This window comes from Ailuropoda melanoleuca, chromosome 2, assembly GCF_002007445.2.
Source record: "Ailuropoda melanoleuca isolate Jingjing chromosome 2, ASM200744v2, whole genome shotgun sequence".
Lineage (NCBI taxonomy): Eukaryota > Metazoa > Chordata > Mammalia > Carnivora > Ursidae > Ailuropoda > Ailuropoda melanoleuca.
Genome location: NC_048219.1, coordinates 32,842,628 through 32,867,126, shown reverse-complemented (window position 1 = coordinate 32,867,126; position 24,499 = coordinate 32,842,628). Strand labels below are relative to the sequence as shown.

The 24,499-nt window shown below is 38.8% G+C and overlaps 1 protein-coding gene across 6 annotated transcripts in view; it reads left to right on the top strand.

Moving 5' to 3' along the window:
- The first annotated feature begins 9,642 nt into the window (after positions 1–9,642).
- Positions 9,643–24,499, top strand: part of OMA1 (OMA1 zinc metallopeptidase) — a 78,116-nt gene continuing 63,259 nt past the window's right edge. For 4 of the 6 annotated variants that reach the window (XM_034653333.1, XM_034653323.1, XM_034653339.1 and 1 more), the window contains exons 1-5: positions 9,643–9,744; positions 17,783–18,298; positions 20,967–21,195; positions 23,579–23,752; positions 23,855–23,962. In XM_034653333.1, the coding sequence (XP_034509224.1) occupies positions 17,799–18,298; positions 20,967–21,195; positions 23,579–23,752; positions 23,855–23,962 (1,011 nt within the window). In that variant the 5' untranslated portion in view covers positions 9,643–9,744; positions 17,783–17,798. Of the gene's footprint in view, positions 9,841–17,782; positions 18,299–20,966; positions 21,196–23,578; positions 23,753–23,854; positions 23,963–24,499 lie in introns of all 6 variants that reach the window. The other 2 variants (XM_034653327.1, XM_034653329.1) reach the window with 2 other exon arrangements.

Below are 24,499 nucleotides of genomic sequence, written 5' to 3'. Positions count from 1 at the left end.
TTTTTTTAAATCTTCAAGCAGAAAGGTATAATTTTTTATCAGGGTAGGACTCAATCTTTGCCCCACTCACCTTTCTCTGAACAGCCTGCTGAGGGAGGCAGAAGAAAGGGAAGGCCTCCTAGGCCACCTCCCACCTCCCCGTTTGGTGAAGCTGAAAATGAGCCTTTGCGTATGCAGAGGGAGGGCCCCTTGCTTGGGGGAGAAGCAAAAGAACCTAAATTGCTTTGTGTAAAGAAACCAGAGGGAATTTTTTAAGTGGAAGCTGGGGGATAGGGGAAAGGAAGGATTACTTCGTAGGGGGCTGGAGCCTCTCTTAGTTTCCTGGAGCTACCACGATCAAGCACCACAAACTTGGTGGCTTAAAATAACAGAAAACAATTTCTCAGGGTTCTGGAGGTGAGACGTTCAGAATCAAGGTGTCAGCAGGGCCATGTCCTCCCCCGAAAGCCCTGCGGAAGCATCCTTTGCATCCTGTAGCTTGTGGTGGTTGCGAAGCAGTCCTTGGTCTTCCCTGCCTGTGGCAGCATAATCTCAATCTCTGCCTCCTTCCACAGTGTGTGTCTGTGTCCAAGTTCCCCTCTTCTTTAAGCAAGAGTCATTGGATTAGGACCTATGTTAATCTAATANAACTTCCTCTTAACTTGACTGTATCTGCAAAGACCTTATTTCCAAATAAGGTCACATTTACAGGTTCCAGGTGGACATGGATTGGGGGGGAGGGGGATACTGTTCAATCCAGTACAAACCCCTAGGGTGAGACTTGACTGAGAAAGGAAGTCTAATATTCCATTTTTTTAAGAGAAGGTGAAGGGGGAGGGGCAGAGGGAGAGAGAGAATCTTAAGCATGTTCCACATCCAGCAGGGAGCCCTACTCAGGCAAGATCTTACAACCCTGAGATCGTGACCTGAGCCAAAATCAAGAGTGGGACGCTTAACTGACTGAGCCACGCAGGAGCCCCTTATTATTCCATTTTTTTAAAAGGCCCTTTCTGCTGAATGAAAGAATGATGTATATGGACCTGTGATATGAATTTCCTCCTTGCCTTGACCCCCAATTTTTCAGTATAAGTTGGCTATGCAAGTGTGCCATATGGGCAGTGTCATTTGTATGGAAATCAAGAAAAAAGTATTTCTTTGTTTCTGTGAGATAAGAAGGCAACAACCATGAGAAATGAAATCAGGAACCCCAAGGGAGCCTAAGGTAAAAGCAGGAGCGTCCCTGGGGGTGAGAGCCAGGATCTGAGCTGGTATCTGGTTATGGATGCACACAGAAGTAAAATGCAAAGATTCACTGATGGAGAGAATAGGTCTTTCTCTTGTCTCCAACTATGCTTTTATGTATTTCCAAATTTTCCATAATGATTATAATTTATTTTAATAATCAGGAAAAAAATCCCAAAAATTATTTAAAAGAACAGTTCATGGTGATCTATTATTTAGACTTTAATCCAGATTTTCAGAAAATGCTTAAAGACCTGGTAAACTGGCTTCTTCCTTTATTTAGTCTAATCAGACCACTAAATACTATTAAAGCAATAATTTTCATCCTTCATGAGTATAATTATCCTCTTCAAATTATTCTCTTTGATCAGCATGGGGAGTTTAAAAAATTATTATTATTATTTCATTAAGAAATCCTAAGTAAAAGCAATTACTAGCTTTTATACTAAAAATTAATAAGCTCATATTACAACTGTCTAGTAGCCACACAAAAACACTTATACTTGGTCATTGTTTATTCTATACTTTTGAAAAACAAATGAAGATTCAAAATTGTGAATGAATAGACATTAGGCACTTGCTGTGTTGCATCACTGTGCTAGAAACAGGAGTAGAGCAATAAACAATTTCTGCCCTCAAAGATCTTACATGTCAATGCAGTAGTGGTGTTGGGATTGGAGGATCAATTAAACAGATAGTTGCAATAGTGTGGGGCACGTGTTACTGATATGGGAAACGGAGGCAAAGGAAAAAATTGCATTTCCTTCCTGCCTACAGCCCATTGACAAGCCCTTGAAACGGGTAGAGTGACCTTCCTCCCAGAGCTCAGCTGCCTGGATGTTGACACTTTGCTAAGGGCAAAAGGCAATCTTAGCTTAAAATTATCCCGATCCTCCTCCCCATCTCAGGACCCTGTGAATCTAGTTTCACATATAAAAATTATTTCGGAAACTTCCTTTATCTTTATCTCCCCTGAAATATATGTTAGCAATTATCCTCCAAGCATGTGGCCCACTGATACACATCTGAAGGGTCTCATGACTAAGGTTTTATTAGGCAGTAATAAATAACCTTTCCCCAACAAGGGCTAGCCCCGTCAAAGTCCTGGAAACCTTGCTTCCAAAATACCTTAGAAACTTAAGCTATTCCTAACCCCCTTGCAACTTGAGAGTATATAATGGGCCACTCCCCGTGACCCCAGTGCAGCTCTTTCTGCCCATGGTCCTGTCCCTGTGCTTTAATAAAAACCACCTTTTTGCACCAAAGACATCTCAAAAATTCTTTCTTGGCCATCAGCTCCACACCCCATTTCCACATCATTACAGTGAGGGAGTACTGGGCTCTGACGACATACATCAGGGAGAACTGATGAAATCTGAGGTGCGGGTGGGTATCATCTTAGGGAAGATGCTCGAGGAAGTTCTATTTGAACTGAGACCCCAGGATAAATTGGGATTCATCAGATTTGAGAAGAAGAGGAAGAGGAAATGGATTGAGGATGAAAACAAGTATGCAATACTTGAGTCCATCAGTGAGGACTGTTTCCGTTCCAAGTGTTAACAATTCAACTCAAACCAGTTTAGGCAAAAGAAATTTGTTAACTTGTAAGTGGAAAGTGAAGGGGAGATGTTAGCTTCAGGCATGGCTGGATGCAAGGGCTCAAACAATGTCAGGTTTCCATTCCTCTCTTTGTATCTTTATTCTGTTTTTGGTTTGGTCTCATTCTTTAGTCCAACTTTCTCCTCATCATGGGCAAGATGGCTGCCAGCACTTCCAATCCCACATTCTCCTAATTTAAGGGCCACTGAAGAATGTTATCTCCTTTAACTTTCCTTTGGAAATAGAGTCATTGTAGATGTTAATTAAGTTAAGGATCTTGAGAGGAGATCATCCTGGACCTAGGGTGGGCCCCCGATCCAATGACTGGTGTCCTTATTAAAAAGAGAGGACACACAGAAACACAGAGCAGATTGAGACATGAAGCAGAGGCAGAGATTGGAGGGTTACATCTACCAGCCAAGGAGCTCACTTGTATGGAAGCATGTTGGTGATTTTGACCCCGGGGTTTGGTGTGAGGCCACCAAGTAGTGGTCTCAGAGCCACTACTTACACTCTCTTAGTAGGAATGACACAAGCACGAAGTGCTGCTGGTGCACAGCAAGTGGGGCAACTCACCAGGCCTGGTGCAGATGCAAGACTGTCCCCGTGGGTGATTTCTGCCCTGTGTTTTGAAGAATAAATCAGGCAGGTGACAATAGAAAAGGCATTCATAGCAGTTGCCACCTGTGCCCACTCATATCTCCCGGCATGTTGGTGCCTGGCCCATATTTCTGCACATGCTGGTCCAACTGGCAACTGCCAGCATCTGAATCCCTTTCCTTGAGGCTTTCTCTGGGCTCCCAGGAGCACATGAAGGAGGCTGGAAGTGCTAGAGAATTAATCATCCCCAGACAGCCCTCAACCAATGACTAGCTGCAATTAGTAGATAAATAAATAGACCAGCAACTTCAGCCTTCACTTTGGAAACTCCGAGGTGTGTGTTACATGGTCTTCCCATGTTCATCAGAGGGACTCCTCTCCATCTGCCCCCATTTGTAACTAGTTTGTTAATGCATCATTTGCTGGCTTCCTTTCCTTCCCTGTCTCACTTCCCTACTCCCCAGCTGGTGCTTCCTGGAATCACCTCCCAAATGAATGTCTTGCATCTGAATCTTTGTCTCAGGGTATCCCTCTGAAGGAACACCAATTTACACAGCATCTCATACAGAGAAAATGGCTTGTCCAAGAGCCTGGGGACAGAAGCATGGAGATCTCATGACTCATTTAAGCAACTGTCCAAATTATTTGAGAATCTGCTGTCCTGGTCTCTTGTCTACTGTGTGGACTCATCTGGGGCTTAGAAATCAGTGGGTACCATGTTGTAACAACTCCTGTTTTGTTTTGGGAATTGTTGGAGTTTAGAACAGCAGGGGATTGTTAATTTTCCCACGACTTCTCAGACCAACACCGTGCTGGGCATGTAGTGTGCACTCCATAAGTGTTTTCGAATTAATGAACTTGTTTGTTTTATTGAAATTAGTAAATAAAAAATTCCAATGCCTACTATATAATGCATGTTCAATAAATGTTTATTGAATAGAACCGAAGGACCCTGGAAAGTCAGACTTTTTTTGAACAGGCATTGTGCCACCTAGTGGTGATTTTGAGGAGGGGGCTTTGCAGGCGCTGGTCTTGTGTTCTATTATTTTGGGGACTTTGATTTTACTTAGGGTTCAAGGTTGGCAGCTGACTTATTTGTAGCAGCAAAATGACAGAAATAGCTTGAATGCCCAGGGACAGGGGGATGATAAATCAAATGATGCGATATCATCTTCATAAAACACCATGCAGTGACCAAAATGGATTAAGTTGATGTGTATTCACTGATACAGAACTTTTTCCAAGACCTGTTGTTTGAGTGATAAACTGGAAATCACAGAAAATACATATGGTGTGATGTCATCATGTTGAAACAAACACGAAAATACCCCATATATCTTTGGTTGTTTGAGAGGGGGGCTCAGCAACAGACTGGGTAGGGTGACAAGATGGGTTTTCAGTCCCTTCTAGTTCTGAGATACTGTAATCCTATGAACTCAAAGTTTATAGTTCCTTTAAAAAATATACTGCTTTGACCCGTGTAAGAAAACTGTAAAACTTTATGGAGGGACATAAAAGAAGACCTGGCTAAATGGAGACACATGTCAAGTTTCCTGTATTGATAGAGTCAACCTTGTGGAGGCAAAAAATTCCTCAAAATTAATCCAAGTTTAAAAACAGCAATAACAAAATTAATATCCCAGTGCATTTTTGGGTGGGGAGGACTTGAAAAATTGTTCTAAAATTCATCCTGAATGTCAAATATACTAAGAAGAGCCAGAAAGTATTTGAAAATGAAATCTATATTGTGAAGTTAGAGCAGTAAGCCTCATGCACGAGTGCCAGAACAGACAAAGGAACAGAAGAGAAAACCCCAGAAGCAGAGAATTTAGTATATACCAAAGTGACCCTTCAAGACAGTCAGGAAAAGATGGGTTATTCAATAAACTGTTGGGACAGCAGTAGCTTGGTGGTGCTTCCCACGGGCACAGTACCCGCATGTGTCTTTTGTAAAAGCTCCAGTAACCTGATCATTCAGAAAATATTTTAGGTTGTATTTTTCTGTCTGACCTTGTACTGAAATAAACTCCTTTTTTTCCCTCATTTGAAATGAACTCCTGATAAATTAAAGATTTAAGAAAGAACAAAGTCATTAAATACCAGAAGAAAATATTGATAAATATATAATGTTGGGCTTGAGATAGACTAGAAATACAATCTCAAAGGCAGAAACCACAATGAAAAGGTGGATAGATTTGTTTCTATCAAAAATTTTTTAAAGTTTTTTTCTCTGCATACATAAATTAACAATGTTGAAAGACAAATGCCAAGCAGGGGAAAGATTCATTACATAAATGACAGAAAATTCTTAAATATATAAAGTACTTTCATAAGACAATAAGAAGAAAAGGAATAATAGATAGAAAAATGTGTAAAACGCACAGACAAGTATTTGCCAAAGAAGAAATCCAAACAGCATATAAGCATGGAAAAATGTTTACATCATTGAGGAATCAAAGGAATGCACATTAAAAGGACAGTGAGAAACCTTTCATCCCATCAAAGTTTTAAATATTTAAAGTAATTTTAATCTTGCCTTTCAAGGGGGTTGCTTATCAGAGTGTTAACAGTGATTAATTATCTGTGGGTAGTGGGTTAAGGGTACTTTTCTCTTTTTTGTTTTTCTTGGTATTAATAGTTTACTTTTCTGACCCTTAGAAAAGTGCTCAGCTGAGATCTCTGGAGAACTCAACTCTGGGGAATGACCAAAGGATGTGTCAAAGCAGTGGCCTTCTTCTCAGGCCTGGCTTGCAGTTCCTGACCCATATTACATCATCTGGACCCCCAACTTCTGGACCTGAGGCCAGGTGGTTGCTATTTAGACAAGAGGCATGAGACCAAAGCAAAGAGATCACTCAGCAAGCTGGAGCCTAACAATCCAGGTGGTAATTTATGAAAATAACACACCAGAACTTGGTGTGACTATGCTCTTCAAGCCAAAAAAAAAAAAAAAAATTAAAGGGATGCCTGTTCATGTTCCATGGGAAGAAAGGCTGGGTTGCCAGAGGAAAAGTAAATCTGTCAAGCCTGTGGATGAAGAAAATGCTGGGCTAGTTTCTGTCGAAGTAGAACAGGCAAGTGAAGGTGCTGCAGTTGTCTCTACTGGGGTGATTTCAGATGCAGAACCCAATGTTGAAACGGCCGTGCCTGGCACATGTTCAAGAAAGATGAAAGGTCCCGTCAGTCAAGGTACCACCCATCCATTACAGCCCACCCAATGTGTGACCCTTATCAAATCCTGTGGCCACCTTGCCCGGCTCTCAACCTGAATCGAGATCAGCAGAGTTGCGTTGTCTGTTGAGCTTCTGTCTGCACCTGGCTTTTTTTGGTTTTGTTTTTTTTTTTAAAGATTTTATGTATTTATTTATTTGACAGAGAGAGAGACAGCCAGCGAGAGAAGGAACACAGGCAGGGGGAGTGGGAGAGGAAGAAGCAGGCTCCCAGCGGAGGAGCCTGATGTGCGGCTGGTTGTAAAAAAAGCTGAGCCTCACAATTCTTCAGAGTTACTCTCCCTTTAACTCAGGATTCAGCTTCTGGTACTTCTTCTGGGAGGTGTAGATGAAAGTTTTTTCTAGAAGCCAGGTAGCTTCTACTTCTGGAGAAAACTGAGTTACCTTGGGTTGGGTTCCCTGGAAACAGACTCTGCGATACGTCTTTGTGTGCAAGGTTGTTGGGGGTGTGGTGGAGGGGTCCTCGGGGACACCACTCATAACTAAGGGGCAGAGGACTAGGCAGATGGAGAAGTGTCAGCCAATCCTATAGAGAGTTCTGGAGCTGGGGTGGCCTTGAAGTGTCCTCAGTTGGGGGCCTTTGTATCTCCTAAATTAATCAGTCACAGGATGCTTGCTGTTCCCGGGAAGAAAGCACACTCTTGGATGAGGCAGGTTATATCAATTTCAGCCAAGGGAAGTCTCCAGGGAGGAAGGCATTGAATTGCCCTAGCAGACTGTTGAGGAAGAAAAGAAGGTCCCAAGAGAAGTGGGCTTGCTGGGATGATTTATCATGGAGCTGGAAGACCAGACAAGGGTTATGCTCCACAGGAGACCCAAAGGACAGACCACACACAATGGCAATGGGAAATGCACTAGTGAGAGAAGTACCAGCATCACTAAGAAGTGCAGAGGGGGCTCTCTTCTGCAGGCCTGGGATGATGGGAAGAGAAGCAATCACAGGACTGGGTTGTAGTATCTTGGTTGGTAATGACAACATCCTGGAGCCATAGAAGCCAGGTGGTGGCTTTAACCACCAGAAGCCTGGAGGCTAGATAGCTGGCAGTTTAAGAGAGTCCCCACAGCGGACCTGATCCTCAGGGGCTGTGAAGGTATTTAATAGTACAAGGTGTCCCTAGGGGAAAAACAGATGGTCAGCCAGCAGGGTGCTGCTTAATATAACCAGAAGAAGGCAAGAATGGGGAAGCAGGAGTCTGAGTGTGGTTGCCCTAATAAAGAAGTCATGCTTTTTGCTTAATTCTCAGATCTGAGTCAATCTTCAGAGCAAGACCACAGAACACATTGACTGAAGAGGTGGTTGGGTCCTTAAGAAGGACCCTGCAACACTGAGACAAATATTTACTACAATGATTTCTCTATGGCCTGTGACCACTTTCACAGCTAAGTATATGTCAGGGAAAGAGAAACACCCAGAAATCTTGCAGGGTCTGAAAGGATCTTGTTACCCAGAAATTCAAAGTGTTATCATGGCCCCTCTCTAAGAGTGGGGACTTGGGGGGGGGGTCACATCGTAAGCAGAGTCCTGGATGATATGCAGCTTACAATAAGTCAATGGGAGCATAGACCCATCCACTGGTCTTTCCTCCGTCCCTGAGTGTATCATTGGGACTATATATTGAGAGCAAGCTCCACATTAGGGCCTCGGCCTTGAGTTCTCACGGTGGGGAAGACCAAGTGAAAGCCACTAAAACTGTCCCTTCCCTACCAAGTTAAGATAATACATCAAAACCAATATTTCATCCAAGCGGATAGGATGATGACGGTAGAGATTAATGCCACCATTGAAGACCTGAAGGACACAGAGTAGCTGTCCCTGTCATATCTCCATTTAATTTGCCAGTCTGGCCGCTTCAGAAACCAGGAGAATGGTTTATAGACTGTAGATTTAACCATGCACAAGCCCTGATGGTAGTCATTGTACCCTCTTGCTTATCTGTCATAATATAGTCTGAAAGGGTCTGAACACCTGGCTATCCCAGAGAACCCCACCCTATCTGTTATATTGATAGCAGCAGGCTCACCAGGCATGCTGAGCAAGAGATAGCTAGTCCACTGCAACCCTTGGTAAGACACATGCACTTCAGATAAACCCATGAAGATTCAGGGTCCTGCCGCTTCAGGTTTTAGGGAACCAGTGGTCAGGGATCTGCCAGGATAGTTCCTTCAATGTAAAAGGCAAATTAGAAAACGCAAATAAACAAGGTAAAAGAAAATATTGCTCATAATCTTGTAAAAGCTTATAATCCTCTAAAATCGTTTATAGTGCTTACATCTTTTAAGATGTTTTTCATCGTGCATAGAATTAAATCTAACAAACTAATATAGAATCGTACCACTACCTGATACCGTGCTTATTTACTTGTGTGCTTGCTTACTGCCTAGATTTCCTCACTGCGATGCAAGCTCCATGAAAGTCGTGTCTTTATCTAGGTCACTGCTGTATCCCTGGCACCTAGAATGCACTTGGTGCTGGATAAATAGTTCTTGGTGGCATAGACAATAGGTACTAGACACACTGTTTTGTAGCTAGCTATTTTCAACTAACTTCCAGATGCTTCAGGTTTTCTCCACTTTTCTTAAAATGTGCCGTTCCAGAAGTCATGTAAAAGCAGAGAAGTCTCTCACTCCAAAGACTACTTCTATCAGTGCAACTTCAACACCAAGAAACCTTAGTCCTTTGGCAGCCCTCGAATCTCTTTCCCTTTGACCCGCACTGCCTTAAAATCTTGAGACCTCACAGCCTTGCTTGGATCATTCTTTAGAGGTCTCAAATCAGTTTCCAAGGACGTAAGCGAAGACTTGCCAGGCAAACAGCCACGTCCGCAGCCACGTCCCTCCTCCGGCCACGCGGGGGCGTGAGAGCGCCACCGTGGGCTCCGGGTCAGCCGCCCACCGGGAGAACGACTCTGGGCGGGAGTGGCGACTGCCCGCTGTGGGCGGAGCAAAAGGCGCCCCGGGGCGGAGCAAAAGGCGCCCGGGCCCGGACAGAGGGCAGGAAGTGAGGAGGCGGGGCTTCGGGGATGGACTATGCGCTTGCGCAAAGGTCCGGCCGGAGGAGTCGTCTTCGTTTTCGCCGCTGCTAGGGTCTGTCCTGGTGGGGACATCTTTACTCTTGTTTTACGAGTTGGGCCGGGCCCAGGGGCGGGGCAGAGTGCGGCAGTTGGAGGGAAGGACTTCGAGGGGCGCCGGGGTGAGGGGCTGGGCTCGTGAGCACCGCGGAGGAGGTTGGGGTGGCGGAGCCGAGGGGGAAGGACGCAGGGGCGTCCGGGCGGGAGTGGGGAGGGCCGGCATCTGCGGCCGGGGGAGAGGGGCGAGTGGAAAAGGGGTACGGGAGAGTGAAGCTTCAGCCCTCCTTCCCGTCCCGGCGTGAAATGCAGGGACCCCAGAGTGCCCTGCCAGCCGGGGAGGTGGAAGTTGGCAGGTGGATGTGGTTTCCGGGAAGATAACCCTGCCTTTCCCCCGGCTCCTTTTTTTTTTTTTTTTTTTTTTTTTTTTTTTTGTAGTAGTAGTATTAACGCAGCGTGGTTGCGTCTCACATCTACAACACCTTTACCTGTGGCAAACCGCGTAGCCGCCTAAAGCACCTCGAGAGGCAGTCCCTCTCTTTCCTCCTCACTCTCAAAGTAGAGAACATAAAAGTTTTCCTACCTAAACCCTGCCATGAAGAACTGAACATTTCCTGTCTAAACAATTGTCGGGAGTTGTGATAATTTCTTCATAAACTTGTCTACAAAAATCACTTTTTATACTCTTTAAATAATGCCACTTGCCTGTGTAAAGCGGAGCAACAGTTTTATTGTGCTGTGCAGTCCTTAGTGAGAAATTTTAGTCCGGGGTGATGAAAAGAGCTCATTTGGAATTCAGGGATTGATCAACTAAAGTGGCTCCAACCAGTGCTGTTTAACCCTCACGAAAATGATGTGGGTTTATATCCATCATCTCAGCCATGGCGAAGGGGTGCAGGCTGACATTTGGAAGCTTAAGAACCAAGTCTGTTGCCTTCCAATTTATTTTTTTTTAAGTCTTCCATCATGGGTGTACTTTGCTTGAATGATTATTTTAAAGTACACGTCCTATTTTTGCCAATCTGACAGCTGTTTCCATAGAAACTAGAGAAGAAATAGTCATTTTCAGCAGAGTTGTTAAAACTGTCTTCCAGGCTTCAGCTGTGAGTGCCAGTGAGTGCCGTACTTGCTCATTCTGAGATGGTACTTAAAGAATTAAGGATCTGAAATGTTTAGAGGCTAACAATCCAAATTGTTTAATTTTCTCACATCATTAATTTAGTAATCTTAGAAGTTTGCCAGCTATGTTTGTTGACCTGCTACAGTTCTTTGAAGAGGATTTGTCAGCCGTGATTGTTTCTTAGGTTCTGTGTTGTCTAGTGTTGGCTCTTTGAAAATGTATAAATACATTTCCTCCCCAATTTTTTACCCGTTCTTAAGGATAAACCAGGCAAAATATCAGGCATTATTTCTGTTATAAATGACACCTGATTGTCAGTGATACAATTGATAATGTTTTTAGTTATGTTCTTGTGATGTTTGGGGCTTTTGCCTATACCTTCTGTGTCAGAATATTTTTTAAAGATTTCACGTAAGTCATGAGAGATGAGCAAGAGTTTGCCTGCCATAATCACAGAGTTAAGCAGCGTAATAGATGTGCACAGAAATAGAGATGAGAGCTTTTCTGAAGGGCGTAAGTAAATCAGTGGGTCTGGAGCTTAGGAATGGGTGAGAAAGGAGAGAAGGTGCCTGGAGAAATAGTGGGGGGTGGCATTATAGGAGGCCTGGTCTTCTATATGGAGGAGTTTATGGAAGCCTATGGAAACCATTGGAAATAGCAAAAATAGTTGCCTTTATTGGTTTCGGGGCTTACAAGAGTAATAATACATCCTGTAAAAATTTAAACAGCACAGAAATACATGAGATGAAAATACTAAATCCCTTACATCCACCATTCTGCCTCTCAAAATAACCATAATGAATAGTTTGCTATGTTTTGCTTTAGATTTATTTATATTTATATATACTAGCATATTTTAGCATTACTATTTTTGCAAATTGGGCAAAGATTTTTGTCTGCTTTATTTTCTGTGGCATCTCCAGAATCCAGAATGCTAGGTGGTATGGCCTGTAGGAGGCACTCATTAAATATTTAATGAATGAATAACATCATTCTGAGATCAAAAGCTGAATAGGGTCTTGTGTATGTTTGGCCAAGGTGGTTAAAAAGGGGTTTTTGTTTGTTTGTTTCTTGTTTTTTTAAGTTTGTTGCCAGCATTTTAAAACTGAAACTTTCACATAAAGTTTGAATTTCTGGCTTTTCTTGAAAATACTGAACTGTGGTAACGCTAAGCTCAAGTTCCATTACGCTCGTTGCACCTTCTTTGTGTGGATGTGAATCTGCACTTACATCAGTATGGCTTTGCCTGGACTCTACAAACTTGCTGTGTTGAATACAGTAGCCACTAGTCACCTATGGCCATTTTGTTTCAAATTAACTAAAATTAAGTTCATTAAGAATCCTATTCCTCAGTCACACCAGCCACATTTCAAGTGCTCAGTAGCCATAGGTGGGAGCTACCGCATTGGACAACGTGGATACGTTTCCATCATTGCAGAAATTTCTGTTGTGCAGCGCTGGTTTACACATCTGAGTTTGCCATTCCTGATCTACAGAATTTTTGCAAGTAGCATTTGTTGTTATTTTTAAGATTCGTGTCTCTCTTTCTCATTACACAAATCTCCATTTTTTAAAATAGCTGCATAGTATTTAGCAAAGTAGGACTTTTTTGAGTTGTGGGATGTTGTCTTATTTGCATTTTAGAAAAATTGCTTTAGTTCTAGTTTGGGGGGGATGAACTGGAGGGGTAGGAATTGGTGGTTTAATAGGCAGAGAGATTGGAGGGTGTATAGTAATCCATAACCTAAGGCCACAGAACCCAGGAAAGGCTAGATTGAGACGTTGAGGAGGCAGAATTGACATGACCAATTTAATGTAGATTGAGATCTTTTGTCACTGCAGAGATATCCAGAACTGATTATCTGGAACTGATTCAGTGCTGAAAATTGAGAATTTGGCTTAGTAAAGTCTAGAAGGAACCCTTAGCTAATTCTGACAAGCAGCATGTGTAATATTTAAATGTTATCAGCTTGTATATGAAACGTGTAACTTTTACACCATGTAACTTAAGTCAGAGATCATTTATTTACAAGATAGAGAAACTCTTTGAAGAGAGGGAGTTGTTTTAGGAAGAAAGTAAAAGCTCATGAAGGTCAGTTAATTTAGGAAGTACAGTGGACTCTTGGGAACCAGGACGGCATGAATCTTGCCCCTTCTCTCTTTTTCTGTCCCCGAGGCTTCATTATCTTTTACTTTTGGCACCTTGATTCCATTGTCCTTTCTGTCCATCACTTCTTTTGCAAAGGTTTTTGTTTGCAGTTCTTGCTTGCATATTGTGTTGCCATAGCACCAACTGTAACCCCAACTTATACACGCCTTTAGTCCTTTGCCTGATACTGTCTCACCAAAGTCTTTTCTGTGTGAGATATCCACTCCTAGCTCTGTGGCCAGTGGCGGGGGTCACTGGGAAAGATTGACAGTCTGGGCCTATCCCAGAAGTTGCGGCTGTGATCAGGCAAGTGTTTGAAGCTTATCTCCTATAGTGAAGGATCTAAGAATGTAGGTTTGTGTTGTTTTTGCAGTTTGACTTCTAGCAAATGACTTTCTATTTCTAAACCTTAAGTATACTTTCCCATTTGAAACATTTTTTTTCTGGATCTGCCTAAATGGCATAAAAAATAATAGTTGCTTTGAACTCTTCTGCTATTCACGGATATCTTTTCTTTTTTAAAACTTCATATAGTGTATAACACTTAATGAGGAACTATATTTTATTATCTCTCAATAGTTTTACTTAGCTACATTTTCCCCCCTCAACTCCATAACATCCATGAGGGTAGAGACTAGATTTTATGCTGCATCTGTAACTCACAAGCCACCTAGCCAATGAAGAACCTTGCTAGCTACTCAGATACTAATTTTGAAATGATTTCTAGGCTTCAGTTATTTTACTATTTACAGCTTGGTTCAAAAAAGAAAAAAAAAACCTAGAAAGTATCTTGTTAATAACATCAGATTATTATGTATCAAGTCTGGACCTTGATTTAAAATGTATAGTAATTCTGAAAGGTTAACTTGCAGTTAATGTTTGCTTACCATGCCCTTTTTTTCACATTATATGTTAGTGATGCAAGGGTGGAATGTATTAAGTATATAAGAATTTTGAGTGACTTTCAAATAGTTTGATATATAGGTAATATGGTTTATTAAAACTGATGTTCTGAAGCATCTTTCTAGATAATATTGTATTAGTCTAGTTTGAATTAGATTTACATATTTTCCTCCAACTTTTATTATGAAGATTTTGAAGCAGAAAAATTGAAAAAACTTTTAATGAACACATATATAACCATGACTTAGATAGGATTGTTAATATTTTACTGCATTGGCTTTATGTCGTCTGTGTGTGTGTGTGTATTTGTTATACGATTTGAAAGTAAGTTTTATTCATCATAAAGAGATACTTCAGCAAGTACTCAGGTAAAAGATATTCACCTATATAACCACATCATTATCATCTAATAAGCAGTACTTACGTAAGATAACTTAAAACCAAATCCATATGCAAATTCCTCCAAGAGTCTCTGTTGTCTTCTAAAGCTGGTTTTTTCCTTTCAAACTGGAATCTAATCAGAATTCACACATTGCATTTGATTGTTGTCTCTTTTTAGTATCTTTTGGAAAATAGCTAAACTGATGTATAATTGATATAAAATAAATTGTACGTATTTAAACTGTATAGTATAAGTTTTGACATATGTGTATACCTGTGAAACTAATACCACAGTCAAAATAGTGAACATATTCATTGCCTCCAAAACTTTTAATCCTTTTTTCTGATTTTACCTTCCCATCCTCAGGCAATCATTGATCTCTCTGTAACTATAAATTATTTTGCATTTTCTACAGTTTATATTATAGAGCTGGAATCATAGAGTATGCACTTTTTTGGAGGGAATAGGGTCTGGCGTCTATCACTTGATAATATATAGAGATAACATTGTTTTTGTATATTGCTTTTGTATCCTGCCCCCTAACTAAACTCATTGGGATATCTTTGGATTTTTTATGTAGATGATCATGTTATGTAGGCATAAAGACCATTTAGCTTCTGTGTTTCTTGTCTGGTGCCATTTGTTTAGGCATTCATTCATTCTGTTGTGTTGACTAGGAATCCAGTACAATATTGAATTTAAGTGATGAGAGTGAGCATCCTTGCCTCAGTCCTGATCTTTGGAGGAAAGTATAGTCTTTCACCAATAAATATGTTGTTGGTTATATTTTTCTGTGGATGTCCTAGTTTACTTAGTTTTTTTTAATCAGGGTTGGATGTTGGATTTTATCAAATGCTTTTTCTGTATCGAGATGATCATGTGGTGTTTCTTTTTCAATAAATAGGGTGGATTACACTGATTTATGAATTTTTACTCAACCTTACCTTCCTGGGATACATCTCAGCCGGTCATGATGTAGTCTTTTTATATATTGTTGAATTCGATTTTCTAAAATATTGTTTCGTATTTATGTTCATGAGAGATATTACTGTATAGTCTTCCTATAATTTTTTTTTTCTGGCTTTAGTATCACAGTAATGCAGATCTTATGCAATAAAATACAAACTATTAATTCTTTTCAATTTCCTGGAAAAGTTTGAATAGAATTATTATTATTCTTCTTAAATGTTTGATAGAATTGCCGAAGCTGTTTGGGTCTGGAGCTTTCTTTGTGGGAAGGTTTTTAACTACAAGTTCAATTTAAAAAAAAAATAGATATAGGGCTCTTAGATACATCCATTTTTTAGTTAGCTTTGGTAGTTCATATTTTTCAAGGAATTGGTGCATTTCATAAAACATGTCAAATTTAAGATTTTCTCATTGAACACTACAACAAAAACTTAGGATGTACTATATGCTGGCTAACTGAATATAATAAAAATTTTAAAAATTTAAGATTTTCTCTTCCACTGGTTTTAAGAAATTTGATTAGGATATGTCTTGAAGTAAGTTTCCTTTGTGTTTACTGTGTGTGTGGCTTTTTAAATTTCTTGGTTTTGTGAGTTTACAGTTTTCATGAAATTTGGAAAATGTTGGCCATTATTTTTTCAAGGGTTTTTTTTTGTGTGTGGGGGTCTACCATCCCTCCCCTCTTTTCCAGGACTCCAGTTATACATATATTAGGCCACTTGAGTTATCCTACACCTCACTGATGCTCTGTGCCTTTTTTTCACCTTGGTTTTTTATTTTGGTTTTCTTGGTTTCTATTGATATGTCAAGTTCACAAATCTTTATTTCACTGTTAAAAATCTAGTCTGCTGTTAGTGTCATCCAGTGTAATTTTCATCAAAGACATTCTACTTTCCTTGTCTAGAAGTTCAGTGTAGGTCTTTTTAAAAAAATGTTCCATGTCTCTACATAACATTCTCAGATTTTCTTTTAAGTTCTTAAACACATGGAATACAGTCGAAATAACTACTTTAATATCCTTATCTATCAATGCTGTCATTCCTGTAATTTAGGAGTGAGTTTTTATTAATATTTTTCCTAATTATGGTTCACAATCCTGCATCTTTGCTGTCTGGTAATTTTTAATTATAAATTATACTTTATTAAGTGGTGGCTATTTTTATATTCTTACAGCTGCTGTTTTTTGAGCTTTTTTCTAGAATGTGGTTAAGTTCCTTAGAAACAGTTTGATCTTTTTGAGTCTTGCTTTTAATCTTTGTTAGGTAGGGCCAGAGTAGCTTTTAGTCTAGGACTAATTTTTCTCCAATGAGATAAAACCCTTCTGAGTACTCTCCCCAACGCCACATGAATTCAAAGGTTTTCCACTTTGAAGGGTAGATAGAAATAGGCAGTCTCCTCTGCCCTCCATGAGCCCTGAATATTGGTCCTCTAATCCTGTCAGGTGATTCTTTCCCATCTCTAGGGACTTTCCTCACATGAGTGCCCTGTTTAGAGCTCATCTGAGTACCAGGCAGATTTCCCTACATAACACCTTCTGGAATTCTTACTCTGCACAGTTGTCTTCTCTTGTACTCTGCTCTGCGGGATCTAGTTACTGTGGTCTACTTGAACTCCCAGCTTCATCTGTCCAATTTAGGAACATTGTTGGGCTGTGCTAGGTTTCCCCTCTCTACATAGTAGCCTGGAAACTTTCCAGGCAGGAAGCTGGAGCCATTGTAGGGCTCATCACATTTGTTTCCCATCTCTTAGGGATCACTGGTCTTCATTGCCTAATGTCCAATGTATTAAAACCATTGTTTTATTTATTCTGTTTTTTTTTTTCAGTTGTTTTCAGTGGGAGGATAAGTCTGGTCCCTCTTATTCCATCTTGACCCCAATCAGTAGTACAAGGATTTTATTTGAAAGGATGAGATTTGTATTTTAAAAATCCATTTTAAAACTTAGATTTTACTGTTCCGTTACATGCTTCCTCCCTATTTACTGCCAGTTGTTAAAACCTGTTATTTTTGCTTAATCCATTTCTTATTCCCCAATAATTTAGCTATTAAAATAAAAACAGAGTTCCCCCAACTAAAACTAAAAAATGAAAAGAAAAGGAAAATCCAAGTTTCTTCTTCTTTTTTTTTTTAGATTTATTTATTTTGAGAGAGAAGGGGGTGGGGAGAGCACAAAGGGAGAGTGAAAGGGAGTAGCATACACCCTGCTGAGCAGGGAGCCCGCTGTGGGACTCAGTGCCAGGACCCTGAGATCATGACCTGAGCTGAAGGTAGATCCTTAACCAGCTGAGCCACCCAGGTGCCCCAAGATCCAGGTTTCTAAAGTATGTGTTATAGAGTTAGAAAAAAAAATGAGTAAAAGCTGTTTGGTTTGTATTGCTGAGGGGCATGGCTATGGGGGTGGTGGTAGAAACCTAAGGTATTCAGTCTGAGATGTGTCAAGGGGAAGAACAATTGACATACTTATTTCATAAGTGTTATGTTCCAGTTTTGTAAATAAGTATTTTCCAGAGATATTTATAACTTATTTTTTGTGTGTGTGTTCCAGATAATCAAGAAGAAAGATGAGCTTCATCAATGGACTGCAGTCTGCTACTAGAAACTGTGTTTTCTTCCGATTTCATTTGCTGGCCAGCTGGAGAAAATGTAACACACTAGCTGTAATCTCACCAGACTGTCATCAAGTACAAATTAATCATACAATTAATAAGTATCAGGGTCTGGGAGTAAATCAGTGTGATAGGTTGACTTTTCTGCCTGAAAATTTTTATTTCTCTAAGACTGTTAGTAGCAAAAGACCAGGATGCCTCTTGAACACGAGTTTTAAGGAAAATGGGATGGTTACCCCAAAATGTACTGTGTGGAATGACTCTTTTTCAAGACAGCTACTGATGAAAGAAGTTATGGGAGTTCCTGCCCTTTCACAATTGCATCCTCTAAACTGTCTTCATGAAAGAGACATCAGGAGTTTCCACACTTCTCCTCAGTTTCAAGCTGCTCCAGTTCCTCTCTTGTTGATGATTCTTAAACCAGTGCAGAAACTATTTGCAATCATTGTAGGCAGGTAAAAAGTTTTTAAAAAAATAACCTTTTATATTAAAAGGTATTTGTAAAACTATACTTTTAATGAAAACTTGTTAGATTTCCTACCCATATTTAACTCAAATTAAGTTTCTAAATAGTTGGTTCTACCCAGTTTTGTTAAGTATGATTTAGTAATCTTGAAATGATTTACTGTGTACTATTTTTTTTAAGATTTTATTTATTTATTTATTGAGAGAGAGGCAGACAGTGACAGCGTGGGGGGAGGGGCAGAGGGAAAGGGAGAGAATCCTAAGTACACTCCACACTAAGCATGAAGCCTGATGCAGGACTTGATTTCACAACCCTGAGATCATGACCTAGGCTGGAATCAAGACTTGAATGCTTAACTGACTGAGCCACCCAGGTGCCCCAGTTTACTGCATATTATAGTATAAAAATATGATCTTTTAAAAATTAAATACTTTTTAAAAGATCTTACATTTATGATTAAAAGGATGAGAAATGTTGGTTACAGCTTGTGTATAAGAACAGTACTTACAAACATGTGTTTACAGAATCTGAGGCAATGGGTCATGAAACTCAAGAATTTCACTTATTTAAGAGTGGGCTCATGCCTAGCCAAGTTAACACTTAACTAGTATTTATTCACTTACCTATTCTATTTCCAGCACATCTTTGTTATTTTCTCTTGGGTAGTCCTTCATAATAATTACGTTTTTATAGCTAAATAGTACCTTATATTTAATTTAAACCTCCCTCCATATAATCTTGTTTTCTCTTATTTGCTCCATGAAGATTGAAAAAAGGTAAAGTTAGGCATTGTCTGCTCGTTAAGCTTTCTTACCTTTGATGACTATGAAGGCCCTTCTAGCCCTCCTACTCCCGTACTAACCAAACAAATTTTCTTTCTCTCAGAAATTGAGAACTTGTACTTTCTAGTGTATTGTGTTCTTTGTGCTTTCACATGGGCGCCCAGAAAAAAAATAACAGCTGTGTTAGCTCTTGATGTAAGTAAAGGCTATCAGAGAAAACCAGAGCTAGCGGTAAACACAGATTTTAAGCAGGACTTTTACAGTAGGGGAAGAGATACCTAAGTATAGAACCAGAGTTAATTTTGAATACAGCATGGGCAAGTGGGAGTTCATAGCTGAGGAGCAGGGTGAGGTTTGGTGGATGGAAAATTACTAAGGAAACATTAGGAGTAAGGGGGGAGTTCTCCCTAACCTGACCCTACTAGGCTTCTTGCTGAAGGCAGGTGAGGGTAATCAGACATCACTTTGGGGCTGGTGAATGGTGAGGAACCTGATCGGATACTGAGGGTGATCAGATATGGAAGATGGAGAATTCTGGCTAACCTGATTTAGCAGGATTCTTGCTGAATCTGGACAATGAAGAGAGAAATACAGAAGTCCAAAGGTGAGGCCTAGTTGAAAACAGTTTAGGGGAGCCTGAGTAGAGTCTGGTGGAAGAGAGAATCTTTGTCACAACTCAGCCCAGGTTCTTAGGCCAATGGCTCTTGTTCATCCTTTTTAATCATTATTTTTAACTTTTTGTTTTTTGTTACTATTGTAACAACTTAACATTTTCTTTTAAACCATGTTTTCATCATAATTTTAAGCAAAGAATAATAAGTCACATAAAGTTTTAAATAGGAAATAATCTGGCCTAAGTCTCTTCAGGTTGAATCACTTTGAGGCATTTTAGATGTCACTTAATAAAATTAAGATAACTTAGTTATTTTATAAGAAGAATTTTGTCAAGGGAATGATATATGTATCTTAAATTTTTGTTGTGATTTCACAGGTGAACTTAGGAGGAAAAAATTTGTCCTAGTGTTGAAAACATTGTTTGTCACAACATCTGTGAACCCTGATAACCAGCAGAGAGTATTGTTGCTTGGTAGAAAGTAGACCTCCTCATGTGCTAACCATACAGTCTCTCATTTCCTTATTTATGGTGTTTATGCTCTTATTGCCTCTCCTTTTCATGTTCTTGAGGGGATAGTGGACTTTTTGCTAGTGAGCAATATTTACTTCTAAAATCGGTGCTGAGGTGGTTTCCCTTGTACCTTGCTGAAGTGCTGGCAGGTTGTGCCAGCAGTTTGATGAGCAGTTGGGAAGATTGTGGTTAAAGGTATGGATTGTTGTACCATAACCCCCTTCCGTGTTTATTGGGGCAATTCATCCCTACTAAGTGGTTAAATGTTCGGACCTGGGATCACACTGTCTTCCCTGCCTGGTTTTCCCTCATCACTTCTGCAACCTTGGGCAAGTTTCTTCACTTCTCTCTGTCTCAGTTTTCTGTCCTGTGACCCAGGGTTATTGTGATGGTTAAATGAGATGACATATGTATAACGATTAGAATATTCGTTTGCGTGTGGTAAACAGTCCATAATTGTTAATTAATAGAAGTTGTGTAAAAGAACTTCTCATTTAGTGTTCACCTTTAAAATAACTGAAGAAAAAAATTTAAATGAGCTTTAGAATTTTAAACTATAGTTCTATATATATAACTGATTACTTTTTCATCATTTAGTTAAGAATTTTATAAATTGAAAAAATTTGTCTATACAGAGAAATATATCACAAAAATTCCGTGTTTGATGACATAAAATCCTAGCATAGATTAAGTTTTGGTGATATGTGCTGATACTGTTGTCAGAACTTTGAATTTTCTTTTTGCTCTAGGGGCATAAGGAAATGGTGGCAGGCACTTCCTCCTAACAAGAAGGAACTATTTAAAGAAAGTTTAAGAAAGAATAAATGGAAGTTACTCCTTTGTTTCAGTAGTTTTGGATTGCTCTTTGTAGTGTTTTATTTTACTCACCTGGAAGTGAGTCCTGTCACAGGAAGGAGCAAGCTACTGTTATTGGGGAAGGAACATTTCAGACTTTTATCAGAACTGGAATATGAAGCAGTAAGTAGTAAGAATTGTTTATAATTAGATTGCTTAATATAATCCTCAGGAAAGTTTCTTGCATATGAAAGATACACTAATTTTTTATGTTAGTCTTTTTTTTTAATGTTTTTTTATTATGTTAGTCACCATACAGTACATCCTTGGTTTGTGATGTAAAGTTCGATGATTCATTAGTTGCGTATAACACCCAGTGCACCGTGCAATATGTGCCCTCCTTACTACCCATCACCAGTCTATCCCATTCCCCCACCCCCCCCCGAAGCCCTCAGTTTGTTTCTCAGAGTCCATAGTCTCTCATGCTTTCATTCCCCCTTCTGATTACCCCCCCTTTCTTTATGTTAGTCTTTGATAGAAAATTAGCGTTTTCCCAAAAGGCCTCCAACTTTTCATACTTAGTATTCCTACGCCTATGTTGCTTTTCTCATTCACCCAACTAGTTCCTGCTCATCGGATATCACCTTAAATGTCACTTTCTCAGGAAAGCCTTCCTTGATTATCTAGACTGGGTTAGGCAGGTTGGCTACATTAGGCCCTAGGGGGTATCCTTCATACAGACTAAATTATGAATGAGCTCATTTGTAATTTTGTGTCCAGTGTTTGGTTCTGTTGGGGTCAGGTCTCCTATTTTCATTTTCTCTTTGTACACTGTACTCTTCCTTTAAATCATTTATCATGAGAGTAACATAATAATTATTTGCATAATTATTTTTTTGCTGATTTGTCTCCTTTGTTAGACTAAGCTCTATGGGAACACAGACCCTGTCTGTTTTATCATTTTATCTTAAGTATTAGCACAATGTACAAAGTAGTGCTTAGTATATATATTTTTTTGGATAAGTAGGTATGAAATAGAATTTTGTACCTGGAAAGTAATGTAGAATAGGAATTTTCTCTTCTAAAACATCATTTTTGGCAATTTATTATATTTTTTGAATGCAAAATAAAGTTGGAATTCGGAAGCCTTAACTCCTTAGCAAGTATAAGGTAGGTTAAGCATTTTATACCACTAGTGAGTTTTTGAGGACAGATCCTCTTTTTCCAGGTCTTAGCACACACATAGTATGTACTCAGTTGGTATTTGTTGAATTAAAGTCTCATAGTCTTGCTTGACAGCTTTGGCATGGCTAAACATATCTTTTATTTCAGTTAAGCTTCTGAGTTTATTGGTGAAAAGTTACCATTTAAAAAGAAGTAACAATGTTTTTTTTTTACGAAAAAGGTTGTTAGTAAAGATAAGATGCATCTCTTCTAGTAGAATTTATACAGAAATTGGAGGTGTTTCTTAGGATAATCTTGTCTGAAGCAAGTTTGAGGAAAATGTTCTGGAAAGATTGAGGCAGGTCTAGTGTTAAATTAGTATGTCTTCTACCATTCATATCACTTAGAATCTTTAAAAAATTATATGTATGTTCATATATGTTCATTATTTTTATTTTTTAACCTACGAATGTAATAACCTGCTTGATAGGAAAACTCAAGCACCTGTTCTTACGGAGATATTATGAAGTGCTATTATTATATATAATTTTGGTTGTTTCATCTACTTCAGAAAGGTTAATAATGCTTTTTGTTGTTCCAGTTTATATTGGTGACTTGTGCTTTTTAAAAATGCTACTGATGTTAAAGACTATTTCAGATTCCAATTCTACAAAACATCTATTTTTAATATATCTCAGGGAAGGTTATAAGCTTCTTGATCCATATGTTAAAGAAGTTATACATTTTATGGAAATTAAAGTAATATTTTCAGAACATCCTTAATTTTCCTACACTTGAAAGGGTTTCTCATGAATATAGCTTCAGAAAGTGTCTTCATATGGTGGCTAGTCTTACTCAACATAGTGTAGAGAAAGTGACATGCCCATTAGTTCTAAAATTTCAGTAATTTCCTTTGATTCTGTGTGAATAAAACACTAAAATTAATGAAATGTCTTTTTGGTAGAAGTTTTTTTTCATTAAGTATAGGGTGTTCTTCTAGTCAGTGGATTATGAAAGTAATTTTCTTTTGTATTGTGCTTCCTTATGTGAAATGTTTGTTCCCTAGGCAATCTTTTGTTTTCCAAAATATTTAGGAGAATAGAAATCATATTTATGCATTTTATTTGTTTATAGGCTAATAGAAAAGATGAAATTTTTATGTCAACCAATTTACATGAAAAATCTTAGTTATTAGAATTCATTCCATTTGTGAGAAACCACATTGCTTTTGCATGAATAATTCAAATTTACGGTTTTGAGTGTTTAGTATATGTAGATTTTTACATAATTAAAAAGTAAAATGTTCAACAATAAGTAGCCATATAACTTTTCATGAAGCAATATAAACATTTTGTAGAGCTACAACTCTTTTAAAATAAAGATGACTTTTTTAATCTTTCAGTGGATGGAAGAATTTAAAAATGATATGCTCACTGAGAAGGATGCCCGATACCTGATGGTTAAAGAGGTGGTTAATCATTTGATTGAATGCAATAAAGATATTCCAGGGATCTCTGAGATCAATTGGATTATTCATGTGGTTGATTCTCCAGATTTAAATGCCTTCGTGCTGCCAGTAAGTGAAAGTTCTCACAACTAATGTTTAATTGTTCAATTTAATGTCCTTGTTTTTTTTTAAGGTGTTCCGCTTGCTTACATTATTTTCTTTATGGTGCAGAATGGACAAGTGTTTATCTTCACTGGGCTTTTAAATAGTGTGACTGATATCCATCAACTTTCCTTCCTTCTGGGCCATGAGATAGCACACGCAGTACTTGGGCATGCTGTAAGTACCTAAAATGAATGTTCAGTTCTTGCAATACTGCTTTGAAGTTAGCAAGTTACATCTTTTAAAACCTAATCTTTCCATTTTCTTTTTCTTTAAAAGATGGAATTTTAGTTTTTAGTAATTGATTTATTCTGTTAATTGAAAAAATGTGATTGGCTAATTGTGAGAATTTTTATGTCTTTAGTATTTGATACCTGAATAATTAGTGTTTCTCTTAAATAATATTTTTATCACCTGTGTCTTTTGCTAAAAAGTAATTATTCCCAACCTCTAATTATTTCAAATTAGATTTTAAACTTTCCATAATTATTAACACACTTGTAATCTGTTCAGAAAATTAACTGTATGGAAGTGATATTACTATTTAAGTGGGTAAATCAGTTTTCTTGCTTTTTTATTCATTCTCAGAGGATGGCTTGGAGCATCTCTGAAAATCTCTGGAATGATATGCCATATATAATTAATGCAGAGTAATAATAATGATACCTTGTCATTTTACAGTTTGCTGAGCTTTTAAATACATACCTTCTCAAT